This window comes from Corvus cornix, chromosome 1 (genome assembly GCF_000738735.6).
Source record: "Corvus cornix cornix isolate S_Up_H32 chromosome 1, ASM73873v5, whole genome shotgun sequence".
Taxonomy (NCBI): Eukaryota; Metazoa; Chordata; class Aves; order Passeriformes; family Corvidae; genus Corvus; species Corvus cornix.
Window position 1 is genome coordinate 45953817 of NC_046332.1, and position 17329 is coordinate 45971145.

The 17329-nt window shown below is 35.7% G+C and overlaps 1 protein-coding gene across 1 annotated transcript in view; it reads right to left on the minus strand.

Annotated features, from left to right (window-relative positions):
- The window catches only part of SACS (sacsin molecular chaperone), a 58088-nt gene that overhangs the window by 15233 nt on the left and 25526 nt on the right, over nt 1–17329 (minus strand). The window contains 7 exon segments of the mRNA XM_019286419.3: nt 1–447; nt 4387–4478; nt 7342–8824; nt 10103–10249; nt 11347–11458; nt 13845–13930; nt 16916–17003. Of these exon segments, the coding sequence (XP_019141964.3) occupies nt 1–447; nt 4387–4478; nt 7342–8824; nt 10103–10249; nt 11347–11458; nt 13845–13930; nt 16916–17003 (2455 nt within the window).

Consider the following 17329-nt stretch of genomic DNA (forward strand, 5'->3'; position numbering starts at 1 on the left):
GTAAAACAGCACTTGGCAATGGTGGATGCACATATTTTTTTATAAGTGGATGTTGGATAGAAATATCCAGTTTCTTAAGTACAACTCCACCAATTTTCTGAATAATATCAGCTAAATATTCTGGGAGCTGAGTCTCAGATTCATCTTCCAGTATGATAGGTGATGGATTCCTAAATCTAACCAGTTCCACTGATGTTTCGTTTTCCTCCAGCAGCGTCTTGGGGATAAGCGGCATTTCATCAAACACACTCAAGTCATCAGAAAAATGTATATATAGATTTTTCCAGACCATCTTCAGCCAGGAAACTGACGGGTGCTTTTTTTCTTCCAAGCCTGGATACCACTGTACAACCACGTCTCTCCCAGGCCACGCGCTGTTCATAACCTCTTTAATGAGCCGGGCAAACCTTTCTGGGTTCAGGAGCTGCAGCTGAGTGCATGGCCTCCCTGAAATTACAGCAAAAGGGAAAAGCTGTGAAAATCACAGAGCAGAGTTTCTTAGCAAATGGCTTCAGGGGGCAAAGAAAAAGGAAAACAAGAAAAAAAAGTCTAGTCTGTGCCCTGTCTTTTTATGGGGGGAAAAAAAAATGTTTGTTAAACAGGACTGCAGATACCACCTTCCTTTGCTTTCAGGAGTTAATTAAAAGCAAATGCATTCCATATTAGTATGGAAATATAAACAAATTGAAAATTATCAGTATGTTATTACATTTGTTAGTTTAACACCAAAGTTCTCAGGCATACATAGCAACCAGAGATTTAGAATTGAACTACAAATATATTTTTTTGTTTAGTTGATTCTTTATCCTACTTATTTGCCTAGAGGTAAATAAAAATCTAATCCATTATTTGTCTATAATTGAAAGTGTTCAAATACATTTGAAAGATTCTTTATTAGATATAGCAAAGTGGCTCAGCTGATTTCACAACTAAAACTGACAAGAAATTAGACTCAGTTGTGCAGGAAGTGCTGAAATTAAGTCTATATGCTTTTATTCTTATTATCAAAGTTCTCACTAAAAGAAATATGTCTTTACACTCATGTCTTAATTATCATTAGGACAGTATATACTTAAAAACTACAGAACTTCTGGGGGTAAAATATCAATAGAATATGAAAATACCACTACCTCCCAACACATCAAAACCAATGACAGAAGTGGAAGCAAGACATCCATTAGAATTTCAGATCTTTCATCGTGCATCTAGATAACATTGCCATTTTCTTGAAGGCAACAGCACAAATAAAGATTAAGAGCACTTGTAGACATCCTTCAGAAAAAATCTTTTTTCTTTCACTTCATGCCTACAGCGTTACAGATTGTGTAAATTCTATTGAACAGGAAACAGGTAAACACATCAGGTTTGTGAAAGTGAGGAAAACTTGCAGAAGGGGCCCAGGAAAATAAGAATCTACTTAAAAGCTAATCTTAAAACCCCTTTTTTTCATTTGAGAACGGAAATTAAAATATTGTTTTTAAAACTATACATGTGATCTTAAAATACTGGAAATCTTCCTGCATCTAAAATTATTAAAAATATATAAATAAACCAATGAAAATATTGGTAATTTCCATGTAACATTATAACAATGTTTTCTTCATCAATATGCATTTTCCCCTCAGCTGTACTTAGAAATCTTTTCATAATTATTTTAGGTTGCTATATCTTAGTGGCTCTATTTGGCAAGGTTTTTTTACAAGAAAGCTGGGGTAATGAGAATATCTAATGACCAAATTCACACAAGTATCAAGCTTCAATCCAAACCAGTACATCTTCAATTAATAACCGTACCTGAAAATCCCCAGAGAAGCTGTTGGGCTAGAATATAATCAAATCCGTTTTTAGAAAACATCCTGTGAGCTACACATTAATACACTCAGTATAGAAAGAGTTACTAACTAGACAAATACAGGTCTTATTTTAGGAGATTAAAAGTAAGATGTTTGTCTTTCAAAGAAATAATACAAGAAAATTTCTATTTCTGCAACTGTATCAGAAACCTCTCTGATGTAATTTCTACATCTATATAAATAAAATTCTTGACAGATTAAGATTTCTAAACTTGTCAAAACCCCCTCTAATACTTATTATTTATAGCAACATACAACTTTTTTGGTAGTGCAGTTATACTTTACAATTGTGCAGAATCATAGAATGAAGAATAATTTAGGAGGAGGTAGAATGAAGAGAAAAATAGGATACTTGAATCTTGTAAAGAACTATCTAATAGTATTTAAGAATTTCTAGAACATTTAGAAGAATAGTCGTCATATTTATTAACAAAAATATGTTCTCCTAATGAATGAGAGGCACACTACCAAGAATAAGTCCCTAGAAAAATATCAGATGCCAGAAGAAAAGAGAGACAAAAGTAAGACCTTAAATGTGACCTAAAATCTTCCCAGTAACTAAAAAGTCTAGAAAGACTTCATTGCAGCTCTGAGACCAAGCCTGGAGGGGAAGGAATGTCCTAGAACTCAGCAAGGGACTGGTTCAATAACAGAGGGGGTTTTTTTTCGTTTCTGTCACCTCTGCTATTTTAGGATGTATTCAAGCATATACTGTATTTTCTTTTGGTTGTTTTGCTCTGCTTTTTAATTTAAGCCTGCTTTCAGATTGCTTTGTGACATTCACTTGGAGGAAATTGTCTAGGAAAGTACATCTCAAAAGTCAGTTCAACGTTTCATCACACAGAACAAGCATTTTTCAGTACTAACATTGCTGTCTTACATTAAATATTCATCCATCTAATCTCACTGTGGTTGTCTTGATACCTATATATTTCTGTTCTTTAAAAGTTACTAATAAAACAGTAGCTCCTTATGGTTCTATCCTAGATCATGAATATTCCCTGTTTGGATACACAATTTGAGGTAGTCATTACTTTCAACACTTTACATTCTGTTTAAAAACAGTACTGAGGGAAATTAGCAGTAGGGGAAAAAAATTAAACCAAGCATATTCTACTGCATTAATAGGCACAACATCCATCATCTAATATGCTGATAGGACTTTGAAAGTTTTGCTTTTTAAAATAAAGGTTCGCTTTATAATAATTTCAAACTTGATGTCCTTCATATTCAGTTGAAGTCCCATATTTCGTATTTTCTATAGATTTTATATTGTTTTTAATATTTACATGTTTTATTCTATGCAAAAAGTCACTCAATTCTTCTATTTTTTTCCCAGGTGCTTTGCCATACTTTAAAAATTTATCATCTTGCCTCAGAATGACCTTATTTTTCTATTGGTTTTGATAATGAAGGAATGATCAAAACATGGAGAAAGGACGAGCTTTAGAACTCAACAAAAGGAGTAATAAAGAGAATATTTAAAGGATTGAAGGGGAAAAAAGGTCAGAACACAGAAGAAATAGAGACTGAATGACTGAAGATCATGATAAAGAATATAAAGAAAAGCAAATCAAGACTATGAGTAATAGTATTCTACATCCAGTTCTAATGTCTTCAGTATAAAAATGAACTCTGATGAATCAACTCATTAAAAAAAAAACCCAAAAACCAGAAACAAGAATGTTTTCCTGAAAAGTAAATTTTCTAGACACTGAAGAACAGCTTATTTTTAAATAGTATTACTGTATGGTGAGCTAACAAGTGAATTGGTTTGTGGATTTTGTTTACGTGAAGATACTTCTGAGATTCAGGCTTCAAATTTACCAATCAAATGATAAACACAAGGGTGGAAATGTAAGTGCAAACAAACACTGAGAAGAATAAATGCCGAAAAAATTAATTGTGAAGACATTTAAACATAGAAGCATCTTATCTATAGATACAACAAACTCCTTCACTAAGTCTTTTGGTCACGATTGGGAGTATTTCCGTAGGTCCACATTGACACAACCATAAACTATGAATTAAGACTCAGGAAACACATGAGGAAATTACATGATCTACAGTATGCTTGAGGCTAGACACTTAAACTGACTTAATCTGGTCCAAAACAAATGTACTGATGTGATCACTTGCAATTGTGAGATAAGAGATGATCCACAATACCAAAACCATGACACAGCTATTGCATATGCAAATCCTATAAATACAACAGAATTAAGACTAAGTGGAAGAATACTATTTGAATAAAATTCTTCACCCTTGAATACATTTTACTAAATGAGTATCTATTGTTTTATCACAAATTTTCATCCTTCTTCCTTTGCCTTTTTGTTCATTTATAATTTTCATTTGTGTCATTTCCAGTTCAAGCAATATAGTCTATCATATCTTAATGGATTTTTACATGAGTGTCTTATTTATGGGAATGCAACTTCAAGAGACATTACTTTAAACTTTGGCTTAGAGCTAGTCTGTTTGAACCATTAGAAGTTGGTTTCACTATAAGAGAATACAAAAGACACATTACCTCGGCTTTTGGCGGCTTCTTTCAAAGCAGCAAGAACCTCAGGCTTCAGGTCATCAGAGAGTAACTTTCCTTCCAGGCCAGGAAAGAGTGATCTAGCACACCATGAAAAAAAAGAAAACAAAAAAAGGCCCCCACACTTTAGCATAATTTATTTATGTTACTGCACAGACATTACCAGCTTGGTAATCATCATGGTAGAACAGTAGCATGCAAAGCAATCATGTACATATGCAGAGTAGGGCTTTCAGTGGGCATTTTCTGACAAATGAAAAAATCCTACATTTAGAAGGAGAGGGTAGTAAGAAAGTAATTTTTCCAACTATTCTTCTTTTCAAAGCAGGTTTTCTTTTGATAGAAAAACTGGGATTAAAAAACTATTTTCACCTATTTGAATTGTAACAAAAAAAAAGTTAAAATAGTACCTACCATTCTATGTCTCTTAGAATTCTGTTTGAAAAGTGTACAAAAAATGCAACACATAATTCTAGAATGTCACACAGGTCTGTGGATTTGAAAAGATTTGCAGATTTCAGATCTGTGATCAATAGTTAAAATTATTGTGCGAAGAGTAAGTTTCATCCTGCCCTTCTCTTGCTTTAGCTCTTAAAACTAGATCGCTTTTCAGGGCTTTGGTCTTTGTGAAATCAAAAATAAAATATCCAGTTTAATTCTGATCACAGGTATGTTCATTAGACAAACCAACACAGAATCTTGTTCTTCCACAGAGTTAACAGAAAGAAAATGCTTAAGAGCTTATTTTACCTTCTTAGCAGGCTCCAAATTTGAATAAGAAAAGAGCCAATCTCCTAAATTGAAAGGGGTTTGAAACATCTAACATGCATAATTTATCATACTTAAAACATTAGAATTAAAGATACTTGATGCAGGCAAGAATAGAGGCAAAGAAAGCATTACTATTTCAAATTTCTGTTTTAGCACAGCTATCAAGGAGATTTATGGATTTATGACTGTTATCATACGCTTTTGAATCAGTTTTACAAGGCCTATCAAACCAAGTCCACTACCAATGGAACATGAACTGGATAAGATATACTGGTGTCCTCAAGTTTCAAAAAAAGTATCTTATATCTAGTCTGAAGCAGGGCTCTAATTTGTTAGTCTCATCATGGGAATGTTTTCCGTTTTAGTATGCTGCTGTAACTTCTGGAAGGAGTGCAAGAACAACAAAAGATAAATCATCTCACAATTGATACTAAAGAACATTTTTTTTAGAAAAAGACACTAGAATCACAGGCTCTAAGTGGTTTTAATCCCCTTATAAATAACCTGAATTGTTTAGAGCAAGAAAGATTATGGGTTTATGATTATGGGTTTAAATTTATGGAGCTCCTGGAGTGCATCCAGCAGAGGGCTTTGAAGATAATTAAGGGACTGGAACATCCCTCCTATGAGGAAAGGCTGAGGGAGCTGGGCCTGATCAGCCTTGGGAGGAGACGACTGAGAGGGGACCTCATCCACATCTATATGTATCTGAAGGGAGGGTGTCAAGAGAGTGGAGCCAGGCACTTTTTTGTGGTGCCAAGGATACAGGCAATAGGATACGAGGCAAAGCGCCTCGGCAAAGAGAAACCGATGCACAAGAAGTTCCAGCTGAACACGAGGAAGAACTCCTTCACTGTGCAGTGACCACACACTGGAACAGGCTGTCCAGAGAGGTTGTGGAGCCTCCCTCACTGGAGATACTCAAGAACCATCTGGACACAATCCTGTGCCGTGTGCTCCAGGATGGCTCTGCTTGAGCAGGGAGGTTGGAAGGGACCACAGGGGGTCATCTGACCCGTTCTGTGATTCTGATTAGAATATAGCAGAAAAAAGCCAGCAGCAGACTTGAAGATATGCAAACTGTTTTCAAGAAGCATGGGAAGACGAGTTACCTGCATCCAGCTGCTTTTCTTGAAGATTGGCTGTCTATATGTATATTCAAAACATATTTTACATAAGGACCTCACTTGAAGCACTTTTTACCTTAATAATATCTCTATGGGCACACTCCAACCCACCTCTACTTCCCTTATAAACAGTCCACAGAGCAGGAAAAGCAACAAAAACTGGCCAAGTGTCACATTCTCTCAAGTCGAATGTCTGGAAATTAGTGGAACTCTGAGGCAAAGGAGAAGGTGGGATTATTGTAAACATACATGCAGGTAGCACATTGTAAGGGGAAACAGAAAGACAGCTGGTGTGTCTGAGTGACTTCAAGCCATACATCTTTAGAGATTATGTGGAGAATGGTCCAGATTTAAGAAGTATTTAATAATGCGTAATCCAGTACAGACATAAAAAGCAGTAGTCATGCTTTCTCCCCAGTGACCCCAAGCTCATTTATTCCAGCTAGCCTGCTCTTTGCTATCCTCTCCCCAGTGTCAGTGCAAGCTCTTTTGGCTGATGAAATGAGGACCAAATTGGAGCACTAGTGCAGCTGGGAAATAAGCAAGGAAAAAAGCTAATTGGAGAGGGACTGGAAGGAACAAAAGGAGAGCAGATGTGAAAGTACTACCTCACTGAAAGTAAGTGTTGTGATAAAAAAAAACTAAAAACAGATGTAATCTCAAGACTTAAGTTATCATTACCTAATTTAATGAACTTCCTAGTATGCATATTTCTAATCTCCTCCTATTTGTAATTCCCAGAAGAAAATGGACTTGAAAGGTATCCCGAGGTATTCTCTTGAAGCGTAGATCACACAATTCTTTTATAAAGGGTTAATGGCAAATGGGTGTCAAATTTTTCAAATGAGACAGATGAACACAGACATACACATATATACAAAAAAAAGAGTTCTATCTATGCATTATTTCATCACAATACAGGCTGCTGCATACCTTGATTGTTGATAAGCAAAGAACAGTCTGAAGCTCTGTTTTAACATGTACCTTAAAAAAAAAAAAAACACTACCAAAAAACCCCCCACAGTATTACAAATATTAAGCATACCTGGGATATTCTTCTGAGGTTATGTAAACTACATCCTGTTCTGACACAGATGAGGAAAAAGGAATAAAATTCCCATTCTGTAAAGGCAAAAGCTCCAATCCAATCAGTTCACTATAGACTCCATCAGAAAGCACAAATTCTAAAAGATGAAGCTTTTCTTCAGCAGGTCCACTGTGTCCAGATTTCCGTAGCACTTGTCGCACTACAGTGGGAGTCACTTTTTTCACAGCTTTAGCAGTAGAAATAGTAAGATGCACTGCACTAGCAATATTTGCTGGTACCTTGGCAATCTGCTTCCCTGAATTCTGGAGGTAGTTGAGAATAGACTGTGTGTACTCCAAACTCTCATCCATTTCAGAAAAGTGCACCTGTTCCACCTTTATCCACTGATTACTCACTGAGTAAATAACTGTATGCTGGAGCAGGTCTCTAAAGAGAGGTAATACAATTGGTTTCCAGGGTACCCTGATTTTGTTCTCATCAGGCCATAACCTATAAATTCTTTCAGCTGACAACGGAAAATCTGAATTCTTCTCAGTCTCCATTCGTTTGATAGCTTCCAAAATAAGGGTGGTATATGCCTTAGGCACTATATTTACCACAAGAAGATCATTCCACAAAGCTGCCGGATCTCTCCACTGATCCAGCTCTCGCCATTTGATACTCCTCCTATTGTCTGTGAGACCAAAGAAACCACTAACATGAACTGGGAGTCCAGTTTTGCTTTCTTCGCCTGGAGGCAAAGGCAGAAAACAAAAAGCTCTTCCTGAAAAGTCTGCTACGGCTCCATTTTCCTCCACATTAGTTGCTAAAGACATGGCTATTCCAATTGTAGGAACAAATTTCAAGTCATCAGCTAAAGAATCCAGCTCTGTACACATTCCTCGACCACCCACACAATTACACACTAACCAAGATGTTTTCTGTGCGTCTTTAACACTCTCATCTTCTACAACTATATTTACATGGTATGTCACACATGTTATACTATTGCTTGGAACTCCCTTACAGTACTGATTTATTGCAGTTCCCAGGATTTTGATAGAATTGGGTCTCTCATGTTTCAAGGCCTTGTTCTCGCTGGCAGTTACTCTAAAAACCAGCCTCTCTGTTCCATCAGCTTCCCGAACATGCAATGAAACGTCCTGAACACTCTTCAGGAAAAGCAATACTGTGTCCGCATCTGCTCTGAAGGATTCAAACAGCTCCAGAACCTTCTGTTTGTCGTAAACATTGCTGCTCAGTTGGGAGGGCTGCAGGCGAAGTGGGAAACGAAAAAAGGTACCAGGGAAGTTTCCGTTCTTAAAGGTTTCCTTAGTGCTGCCAAATACACCAATGAAAGGTGCAAATTGGTCAGTAAGTTCATTTATTTCCTTGCTATCTTCTTTTAGATTCCAACACTGGCCTGACTCATGAGGTCCAAAAAGGGTTTGATGGGGATCAAGCATTCCAATCTGGTCACCACTGAAGATGCTAGGGACATCTGTATACATAAAAACCAACAATTATTAAAAATCCTAAAACAACATACTTTAAAAGTACAGTGTTAAGGAACAAACTTTAAAAAAGCGAGAAAAAAATATTCTAAAACCATGATGAACGGAGTATAACGCCCAGGGAACCAGCTGAGTGACCATCCCTGAAGGTATTTAAAAGACACATATACATGGCCCTTGGGGACATGGCTTAGTAGCAGGCTTGGTACCTTTTGGCTTACAGTTGGACTCAATGTTCTTAAAGGTCTTTTCCAACCTACATGATTCTGTGATTCTGATAACAAAATTCAGTGCTTACTGACAGGGAAGAAACAAGCACACACCTATTCTGCAATTGAATATATAAATACTCATTCAGCTATTTGAATTCTAGCAGACAGAGAGCAACAGCAAATACAATTACTTTCAACTACATACTTTTATGTTTCCAGCATTTTCAAGAAAAAAAACATCTAATTTATTACAAGTGTGCTCTATTAGATTCATACTTTGCAGATCTTGAAGGCTGGCAAACAGTAATCCTGTACATTTAAAAGCACAAATTCCCAGAATTATCAAACCACTGAATGTATTAATTTTATTCATGCTCAGCTAGGCAAAATATTGTTAAAAAATATCATGTATCTTAAAAATTCACTTCACAAGGTAAAAAATTTTATTTCAGCAAAACTTTGCCTCTTATTCTGTGCTATTATAGGTGTGGAGACTGTAAGCATTATTCATGCTTCTTCTGTACCACAATAAAACATTCTGGGAGAATAATATGTTTCAAGACTGGATATTACCTGCTTGTGAAACAGTATGTACTATCTCTTTCAATTGTAAATGTGCATATACCTCTATTACATAATATCTTTTCTAGCAGGAAATAAAAATCACTACCTACTATACAAAGAACCTGCAAAAGAGTTTCAGTCTAGTGAGTAGAACTTCCACACTTCTACTTGGATAGCTACCATACATTATGAGCCTCTATAAAATGAGCACCAGTGTATAATTGAAATACCATTGTAAAGGAATGTGCATTTCAATATAAGGGACTAAGTAGATAATGATGCTAATAGAACAATCTTCTTCAAAAACATTCAGAATCAAATAGATATCTTACAGGATTGCAAAAAATAGGAATGCTTCATAAGAAAATCTAGCCATGTACTAATTTTAAAACGCATTATAGAGAAAATATTAAATGTTTGTGAATATCTAAAGTAATTTAACTATTTAAAACTTCAACATTTTCTTTTTAAAATAACTACAAAGAGTACCTGTTATATGATAAACTGAATTAAAGCCAATTCCAAATCTTCCAACTTTCAGGGGATCATCTTTCTTCCTGCTTCTTGCTATTTCCTGTATACCATGCCAGTCTTCAGGGGTGAAAATGGCATCATTGTACGCATAAAATGCTGGCCCTATAATAAACAGGCAAGAGTTAAAAAGATGACAGAAGAAAACTATTTAATGTTTAAAATTTCTAGGAAATGAAGTCACAGACCTGAGAAAGCATTTCTTTGAAGTATGCATGTGCAAATTGAATGGGGAAGCTATGACTTAAGATGACATCAAATTATGACTGGTAATGAAAAAAAAAGCAAAATGCAAAAGCAAAAGCAAGGAGATGAATTTAACTCTGTACATGGTAGTTAGATTTATATTCTGATGTGGTATTTAATTCTCGCATCCACATTTTAAAAGAATGATTCTGAAAAACTGAACAAAAAGCAGAAAACAATGAAACATCTGAAAAAAGTACCATGTGGCACAAGACTTAAACTCAATCTGTTCAGTCTATCGAAAAGATATCTGAAAAATGTACTAGTCACAGTCCAAAGATACCTCCACTGGAAGGGAATATAAGGCAAGATATAACAATAACCTGTGTCTAGAAAGTAAGGCGGACAAATTCACATTAGAAGACATAATAAGGCTGATTAACAACTGAAAGAAGCCAGAAGAAAGAAGTAGTGGATCATCCATCATTGAAATCTACAAATCACAACTGAATGCCTTTCAGGATGACTATGCAAACTAATTTGCTTGTTAAATACATAACTGACCTTCATCTCACAAAGCCATAGTAAATGATGTAAAATGATGCTAAAGTTTCAATAAACTGTATTTGCAGTATACAGGCAATATGGAGCAACGCTGGGTGTAAGGGCAAGAGAAAAAGGATGGGGAAGAAAACTGAACTGCCCGGACAATGCTGAAATGTAAAGGGCTATGGTCATCTTACATTAAGAACTGGTGTGCTGGCTTGGGCTTCTTGGTAGCTGGGGGCTGTATTTTGGATTTGTGCTGGAAACAGTGATGGTAACACAGGGCTGGTTCAGTTATCATTGAGCAGGGCTTACACAGAGCCGAGGCCTTTTCTGCTTTTCATGTGGTCCAAACAGCAAGTGAGCTGGGGGTGCATAAGGAGCTGAGAGGGGACATAGCCAGGACAGCTAACCCCAAACAACATGCATATTGAAGAACAATGACCACATTTAATAAAAATTATATTTACCCTGATATTGTGCCATGTCCTTGGACCATAATGTTTCTGTTCCATACTGAGTTTCATCATATAGAAACCTAACCTCTGTAGCACCAGCATCTTCTGCATTCTGTATCAGTTCCTGAGGCAGAAAAAAAATAAACAAAACAAAGTATAATGCAGTAATACATATTCTAGCAATGGCTTTTGAACTTAAACAGTAGAAAATAATAAGCAATTGTCTCAAGTGTAATTATTTTCATACTTTTCAACCAAAGTGGTTTTATCCAGTTTACCTGCATGAGAATAGGTATCCTTATAAAACAAATATTCAGACAAATACTATAAATGTGATCTGAATTTGAAGCTCAAGCACCATACAAAAGCAGTCACAAAGCTGAGAAACAAGCTACTAAGCTGTTACTACTACATTATCCTGAATCAGAGCTGTAGAAGTCTAAAAACAACACAAATGTGAGAAGGAAAAAAAAGAATTTTCATATTTATCAAAGTGTATTGTTAAGCCTTTACAAACAGTTGTACAACAACAGTGAGGCACCCATCCACAAAAGGGTAATACACAGCACTCTTCTTTACGTCAACTGAATTAAGTTCAGGTTAACATTTCACAGTATGAACCAACCATTCAAGGGCCACGATGCTCACACTTCTAAACCCCTTTGACAAAGGGCTGCAAAACAGCTCTGACCAGTAGCTCCCTAAGCCATGAACCAACAGAGCAGCGCCCCCGCTGATTTAAACCCACAGACTGGAAAGAGGCTTATATTGAGTATTTGTTAAATAGTATTAGTAGTGGTGAGAGCTATGGAAAACTACAATGTCAGTAAACTAGTTCTGTAAACACAACCATTAATAAAATATGCCTATTCAGTCCCATTCTCATCAACGGCAGACGCGTAAGCATGGTTATAAATACCTACGGGATTACAGGCTCACACAATGCTCTGTTTACACTGAACCATCCCAGTGTATCAGGGCTCCAGATATATAAACACGTGTGTATGTTCATGTGGGTGTGTGCAAGGTTAGCATATGAAAGTACTTCAGCTGAATTGAAAAGCAACATAGATACATCACATGCAATGTATTCATAGACATAATTTCATTCAATTATGCATAAAAGACTTGATAGCAAGATGAGCTTGTACTTAGAAAATGCATCAACTAGCAGCAAGTATTTCAGATTAAGTTGCATTCAAATATACTGTTGAGACTAAAATAACCTCACTGTTATCTAATATCTGGTTCCAAAATTATAACCCTTTGATTTTGCAGTTTGTGACAGTATGTTCAGTCTATAACGTATATTATATTGTCACTTCTACATAATTTTGAAGTATTATGAGATAGCAAGAAATATACCTACAGTTAAGCATAAATAAGAAATGTTTAAAGAATCTTTACAAGATGTTTATATGCAGTTCTTCTTCTAAAAGAACAATCATGACAGTTCTTCATGAAGATAAAGAAAGATAGCCCAAAGTCTTCAGAAATATTAAATACTAAGTATGGAAATCACCATGTAGTCAGACTTGCATTCATGCTGTGGCACATGGGGTAACTGCTACATTCAGCTGTAACAGCATTGTATCTGAAGAATCAAAACCCTGAAATAAATTTTAAGGTATCAGCAAAATTCCTGGTAGTAATCTCTCCCTAACAATCTGTTAACCCTAAATTGTAAACTATGAAAATAGCATCATTTCTACTTTTAGATTTACCTATCTGATTTCTAAGGACATTACCTTATTTCTTCATGTTGGAATGAAAGTTTGGGTTTACAATGTTGACGAGATCTGAACCCTTCTTAATTCAAATACATTTTACAGATGCAACTAGTACTGAGAAATAATAAAAATGTAAGCACCCTCTTACAGACTGTAACAGACAGTACAGACGCTGCTCAGAATGTATCCAGGAAGCAGTTTGCCAAAACAGTTGAAGATAAGCTTATCTTGGGCATTCCCACTAAGCATAATCAGCTTCTAGTTCCATGGTTGCAAACAATACAACAGACATCAGGAACTGTCATCATCTATCAACATTTGTGTGTTTTGTATGTATGTATGTATAGATAGATAAGACACCTTTACCAGATTCCATTAGTTAGAATCTAGTATTCCCATACACTAAGAAAATTAGGTTCCTACCACCCATGTGATGAAGCATGCTGGATGAGAAGTCTAACATCCAACTAATCACCCCAGATGCTCTTAAAAACAAAAAAAATCAAACTGCCATTTTCAGATATTAACATAGGAAGCTATGATAAATCACATAAATCATCTTCTACTGAGCAAACCCAGAAATGTTTAAAGGAAAAAAACAAACAAAAACCACACAAAACACACAACTCTCTTTGCCTTGTCCACACAAATGGAAACATGTATCTCCTGTACTACTGTAAATATAAGATAAAACAACCATAAGATTTTCTGGAAAGTGTTAAACTTTGGTATTATGTCATGCATATTAAACGACGGTTAAATATGCTATTTATTGTCTACCTTAAGAATCTGTCCTCCCTCTGGGTATCTTCTTAATATATCCTTAAGAAAATCAACAAGTGGCGGAGTTGTTTGTCCAAAACGACCTAAAACCAAACAAATAAATTTAAAAATCCCCTGTGCATTATGCTACTATGCACCTAATTTCAGATTAAATAAAAAACCACTAAACAATTACTGCGAACTTAGATAATTTCTTTAAACTAACTTAAGGCCTGTTATTGTAAAGTCTTGTCTTTCCAAAATCAACTGTGAAAATACTACATTATAAATCTTTTAATTAAAAAAAGTAAAGCAGCAGTTTTGATGTTAAAGTCAACAAGCTGTTTCATATCTAGATGAAATAAATTTGGAGGCTGTCTTTGCAACAGTTATACCACAATTCCAGCTACTTGATGTTCAAAAGTAGGAATTACTAAAAGACTACTATTTTTTAAGTAGCAGGACAGTATTCCAGGGCAGCAGTGGCTCTAACTCTTTTATAGCCAGTGATGATCCCTACTGACAGCTACACACAGGCACAGAAGGTTTTGGCTCTAGTGTACACCTCCTGTTCTGACACACTTTGGGCATGGACCTGGTGCCAGTTTTGGTGTTGCCAGAGCTTAACCCTGGAGGGAAAAGAGTCCAAGCATTATGAACATCTGCTCCAAGAGAAAAAGTTATCACAAAATTAAAGGTTCAGTACTCTTCAATTCAAACTCCGGTCTGAGGCTAAAGGGCAGCTCCCTTAACCAAACCTTTAAAACATGTGCTTCAAACAAATAGCAATGATGCAATCCTCACAAGGAAAACAGATCCTAATGATGCCCTATCTAAAGCGTCCTTATAAAATTATTAACAAGTAATTATTCTCTCCCTCTCTTCTGCATATACGTGTGTTTATGAAACACACAGAATCAAACACGCATATTATGTATATTCTGGAATAAAACACTAGGAAAAAAAGCAAAGTGGAAAAAAGGGGACAAATAAGAGTTCTATTTGCTGAGAAAATGTCAAGCAAAAACATCAAATATTTTGTCTTTAAAATTTTCTTGTGTCACTTTATTTAAGGTAATTTAATAGCATCAATGAAAAAAATAAGCAAGAAATTGCAACTGACGGTTGAAGGTGTGTGAAATATTTTATAACTTTTGTTAATTTTACAGAAGTATATGAAAGTCAACATGCATACTTCCAAAATAAGGCGAACTGATCAACTGAAATTATCTAAAATCAAGAAACTAATCTTCTCTAAGTTAGGCAGGCAGGTGGAAGTATTTAAACAACATATCTCATTCACCATGGGAACCACAAAAACAGACAAATAACTTCTAAGTGATAGGAATGAAGATAGACTTTGTTCACTTTAAATCTAAGAGCAGAGCTGCTCTATGCATGTCACAACAATTACTCTGGCTATAGATCATTATTTACTGCATCTTATCAAAGGCTGAACTGATTTTTCTTGACTATTAGGGCTGGTGATATTTAACACAAAACTGGTACCACAAATTTCAAGTAGAAACTTGTTCTCCCATAACAGCAGACAAGCACTCAGGAGCCCAGAGAGTCTGTGCAGTCTCCATCCTCTGAGGCTTTCCAAGCTCCACCAGATCAACCCTCAAGCGACCCGGTCTGACCTCAGAGCTGTCCACACTTTGAGCAGGAAGGCTGGAGTAAAAACCTCCTGATGTCCCTTCCAACATGAATTATTCTGTGATCATATGAAAAGATCATGTGTTATTTGACAGACACCAGCAACGAATGAGCACAAAGGGGACACGGATGATCTTCAGAGTACTTCAGCAACCCATGTGCTTGGTCCTACTGACCATGCACTTCCAAGTGAGAAATTCAGGGCATTTCTTGATTCATCTGCTGTAAGGAAAAATCTCTGAACTGAAAGACTCCGGAATGAACACAAAAGGCTGATACTAAAACCTTCAGATGTTTTAGATTGACTTACATCAGAACTGTGGGCCAGGAAAAGTTAAGCACTTTATCTAGACATAGACAGCTTACAGTGAAATCTCTAAGAAAATCTCCATTTCTAGGCACAGAAATACAGTGCCAGTTTTTCTTTCCCATTTAAGATTTCTTAGGGCCACTACACTTTATCCTCTATATACTTGCATGGTGGAAAATAAGACTTTTTTTATTTAGTCTACCACAGCCTACACACAGCAAAACATCAGAGCAAGCAGTCAAGAATGAGAGAAAGAAAAGCGTTTGATGTCATAGAACCATGAAGTCCATTTTTATAGGTGTTTTCTAATTACTTCAGGTTCTAGAGAATGTGAACACGAACTTCTGACTAATATACAAACTTCCCTCTGTTACTAAAAATCCATAATCCAGTTCATGGCTTGAACAGGCTAAGAAATACAATATTTTTGTGAGACCAAATAAAATATCTGCATGAAAAGAACAGTTTCCTTCTTCATCCTACCATCCCATTAGCAATTATTTCACTGCCTTGCAATAAAGTTATTGTGAGAAAAATACTAATGCTAGCAACCAAATAAAATAATTATGACAAATTTTAATTAGAGCATTTCTGAAGATATTCAGTTATCAAGACACCATATGAAAAGATACACCTTCGGTTTTCTTTAATAAAAATGTAAATAACAGACAGAATTAAAAGAAAACCAAACTATCAAAGAAAAAAACCTAAAAACAACGGAAGAAATCCAGAGATTTTTACCAGTGTCATATTTTTTTACATGGTGGTTACTGAAAAGATATCCTTTCAGTATCTGAACTGCTTTCAAGTATTCAGCTTCTTTTATATGAGACAAGGCAGCTACAACACTACTGAAAGGCAAGTCTTATTGATTCCAAAGGACAGCAATAACCTAAATTCTACACATTATATTACAAAGAAAAAAACAAATGCCAAGGCACTTAAAAAGAGAAGCCTAATTTTTCTAGAGTGGAATGAAAAGAACAAGTGTCAAACCTAGGACTTACATGAAAAATAATTGCTTCACATTTAAAGGAGATAAATTTTCAATTAACTCCATGTTGCATCAGAAAATGCTTTGAGCTTCCAGTTTATAAACAGAGACAAATATTTTCCATACCTCCTCCTTTCAACCCTTTTGACTGAAGTTTCAGAAAAACTTGATTTTGAGACTTCTGAAGATCCACAATCTTGATATCATCAGACAACTGAAGGAAAAAATAAGACAGAACTTGGTCAGAAGTTTCAGTTTGTTAGTAACAGGACCAAAACAAATCAGGTGGAAAAAATGCCTATAGAAGCATACTAAGAGCAAGCCACGGCCTCTTGTTTGTACATTTGAAAAAGTTTTGTATTCAGGGAAGTTCTGGAAGCATAAAATGAAAGCATTATTGTTCTAAGGTGAATGACCATAAAAAAAATTAACATATACAAGAAGTACATAATCTGTACTCCACAAGTACATCTGGGTATGCAATTTCACAGGGGGCTTAAACTAAGCAATATCAGCTCAAAGCAGCTAGCAAGATGCAAT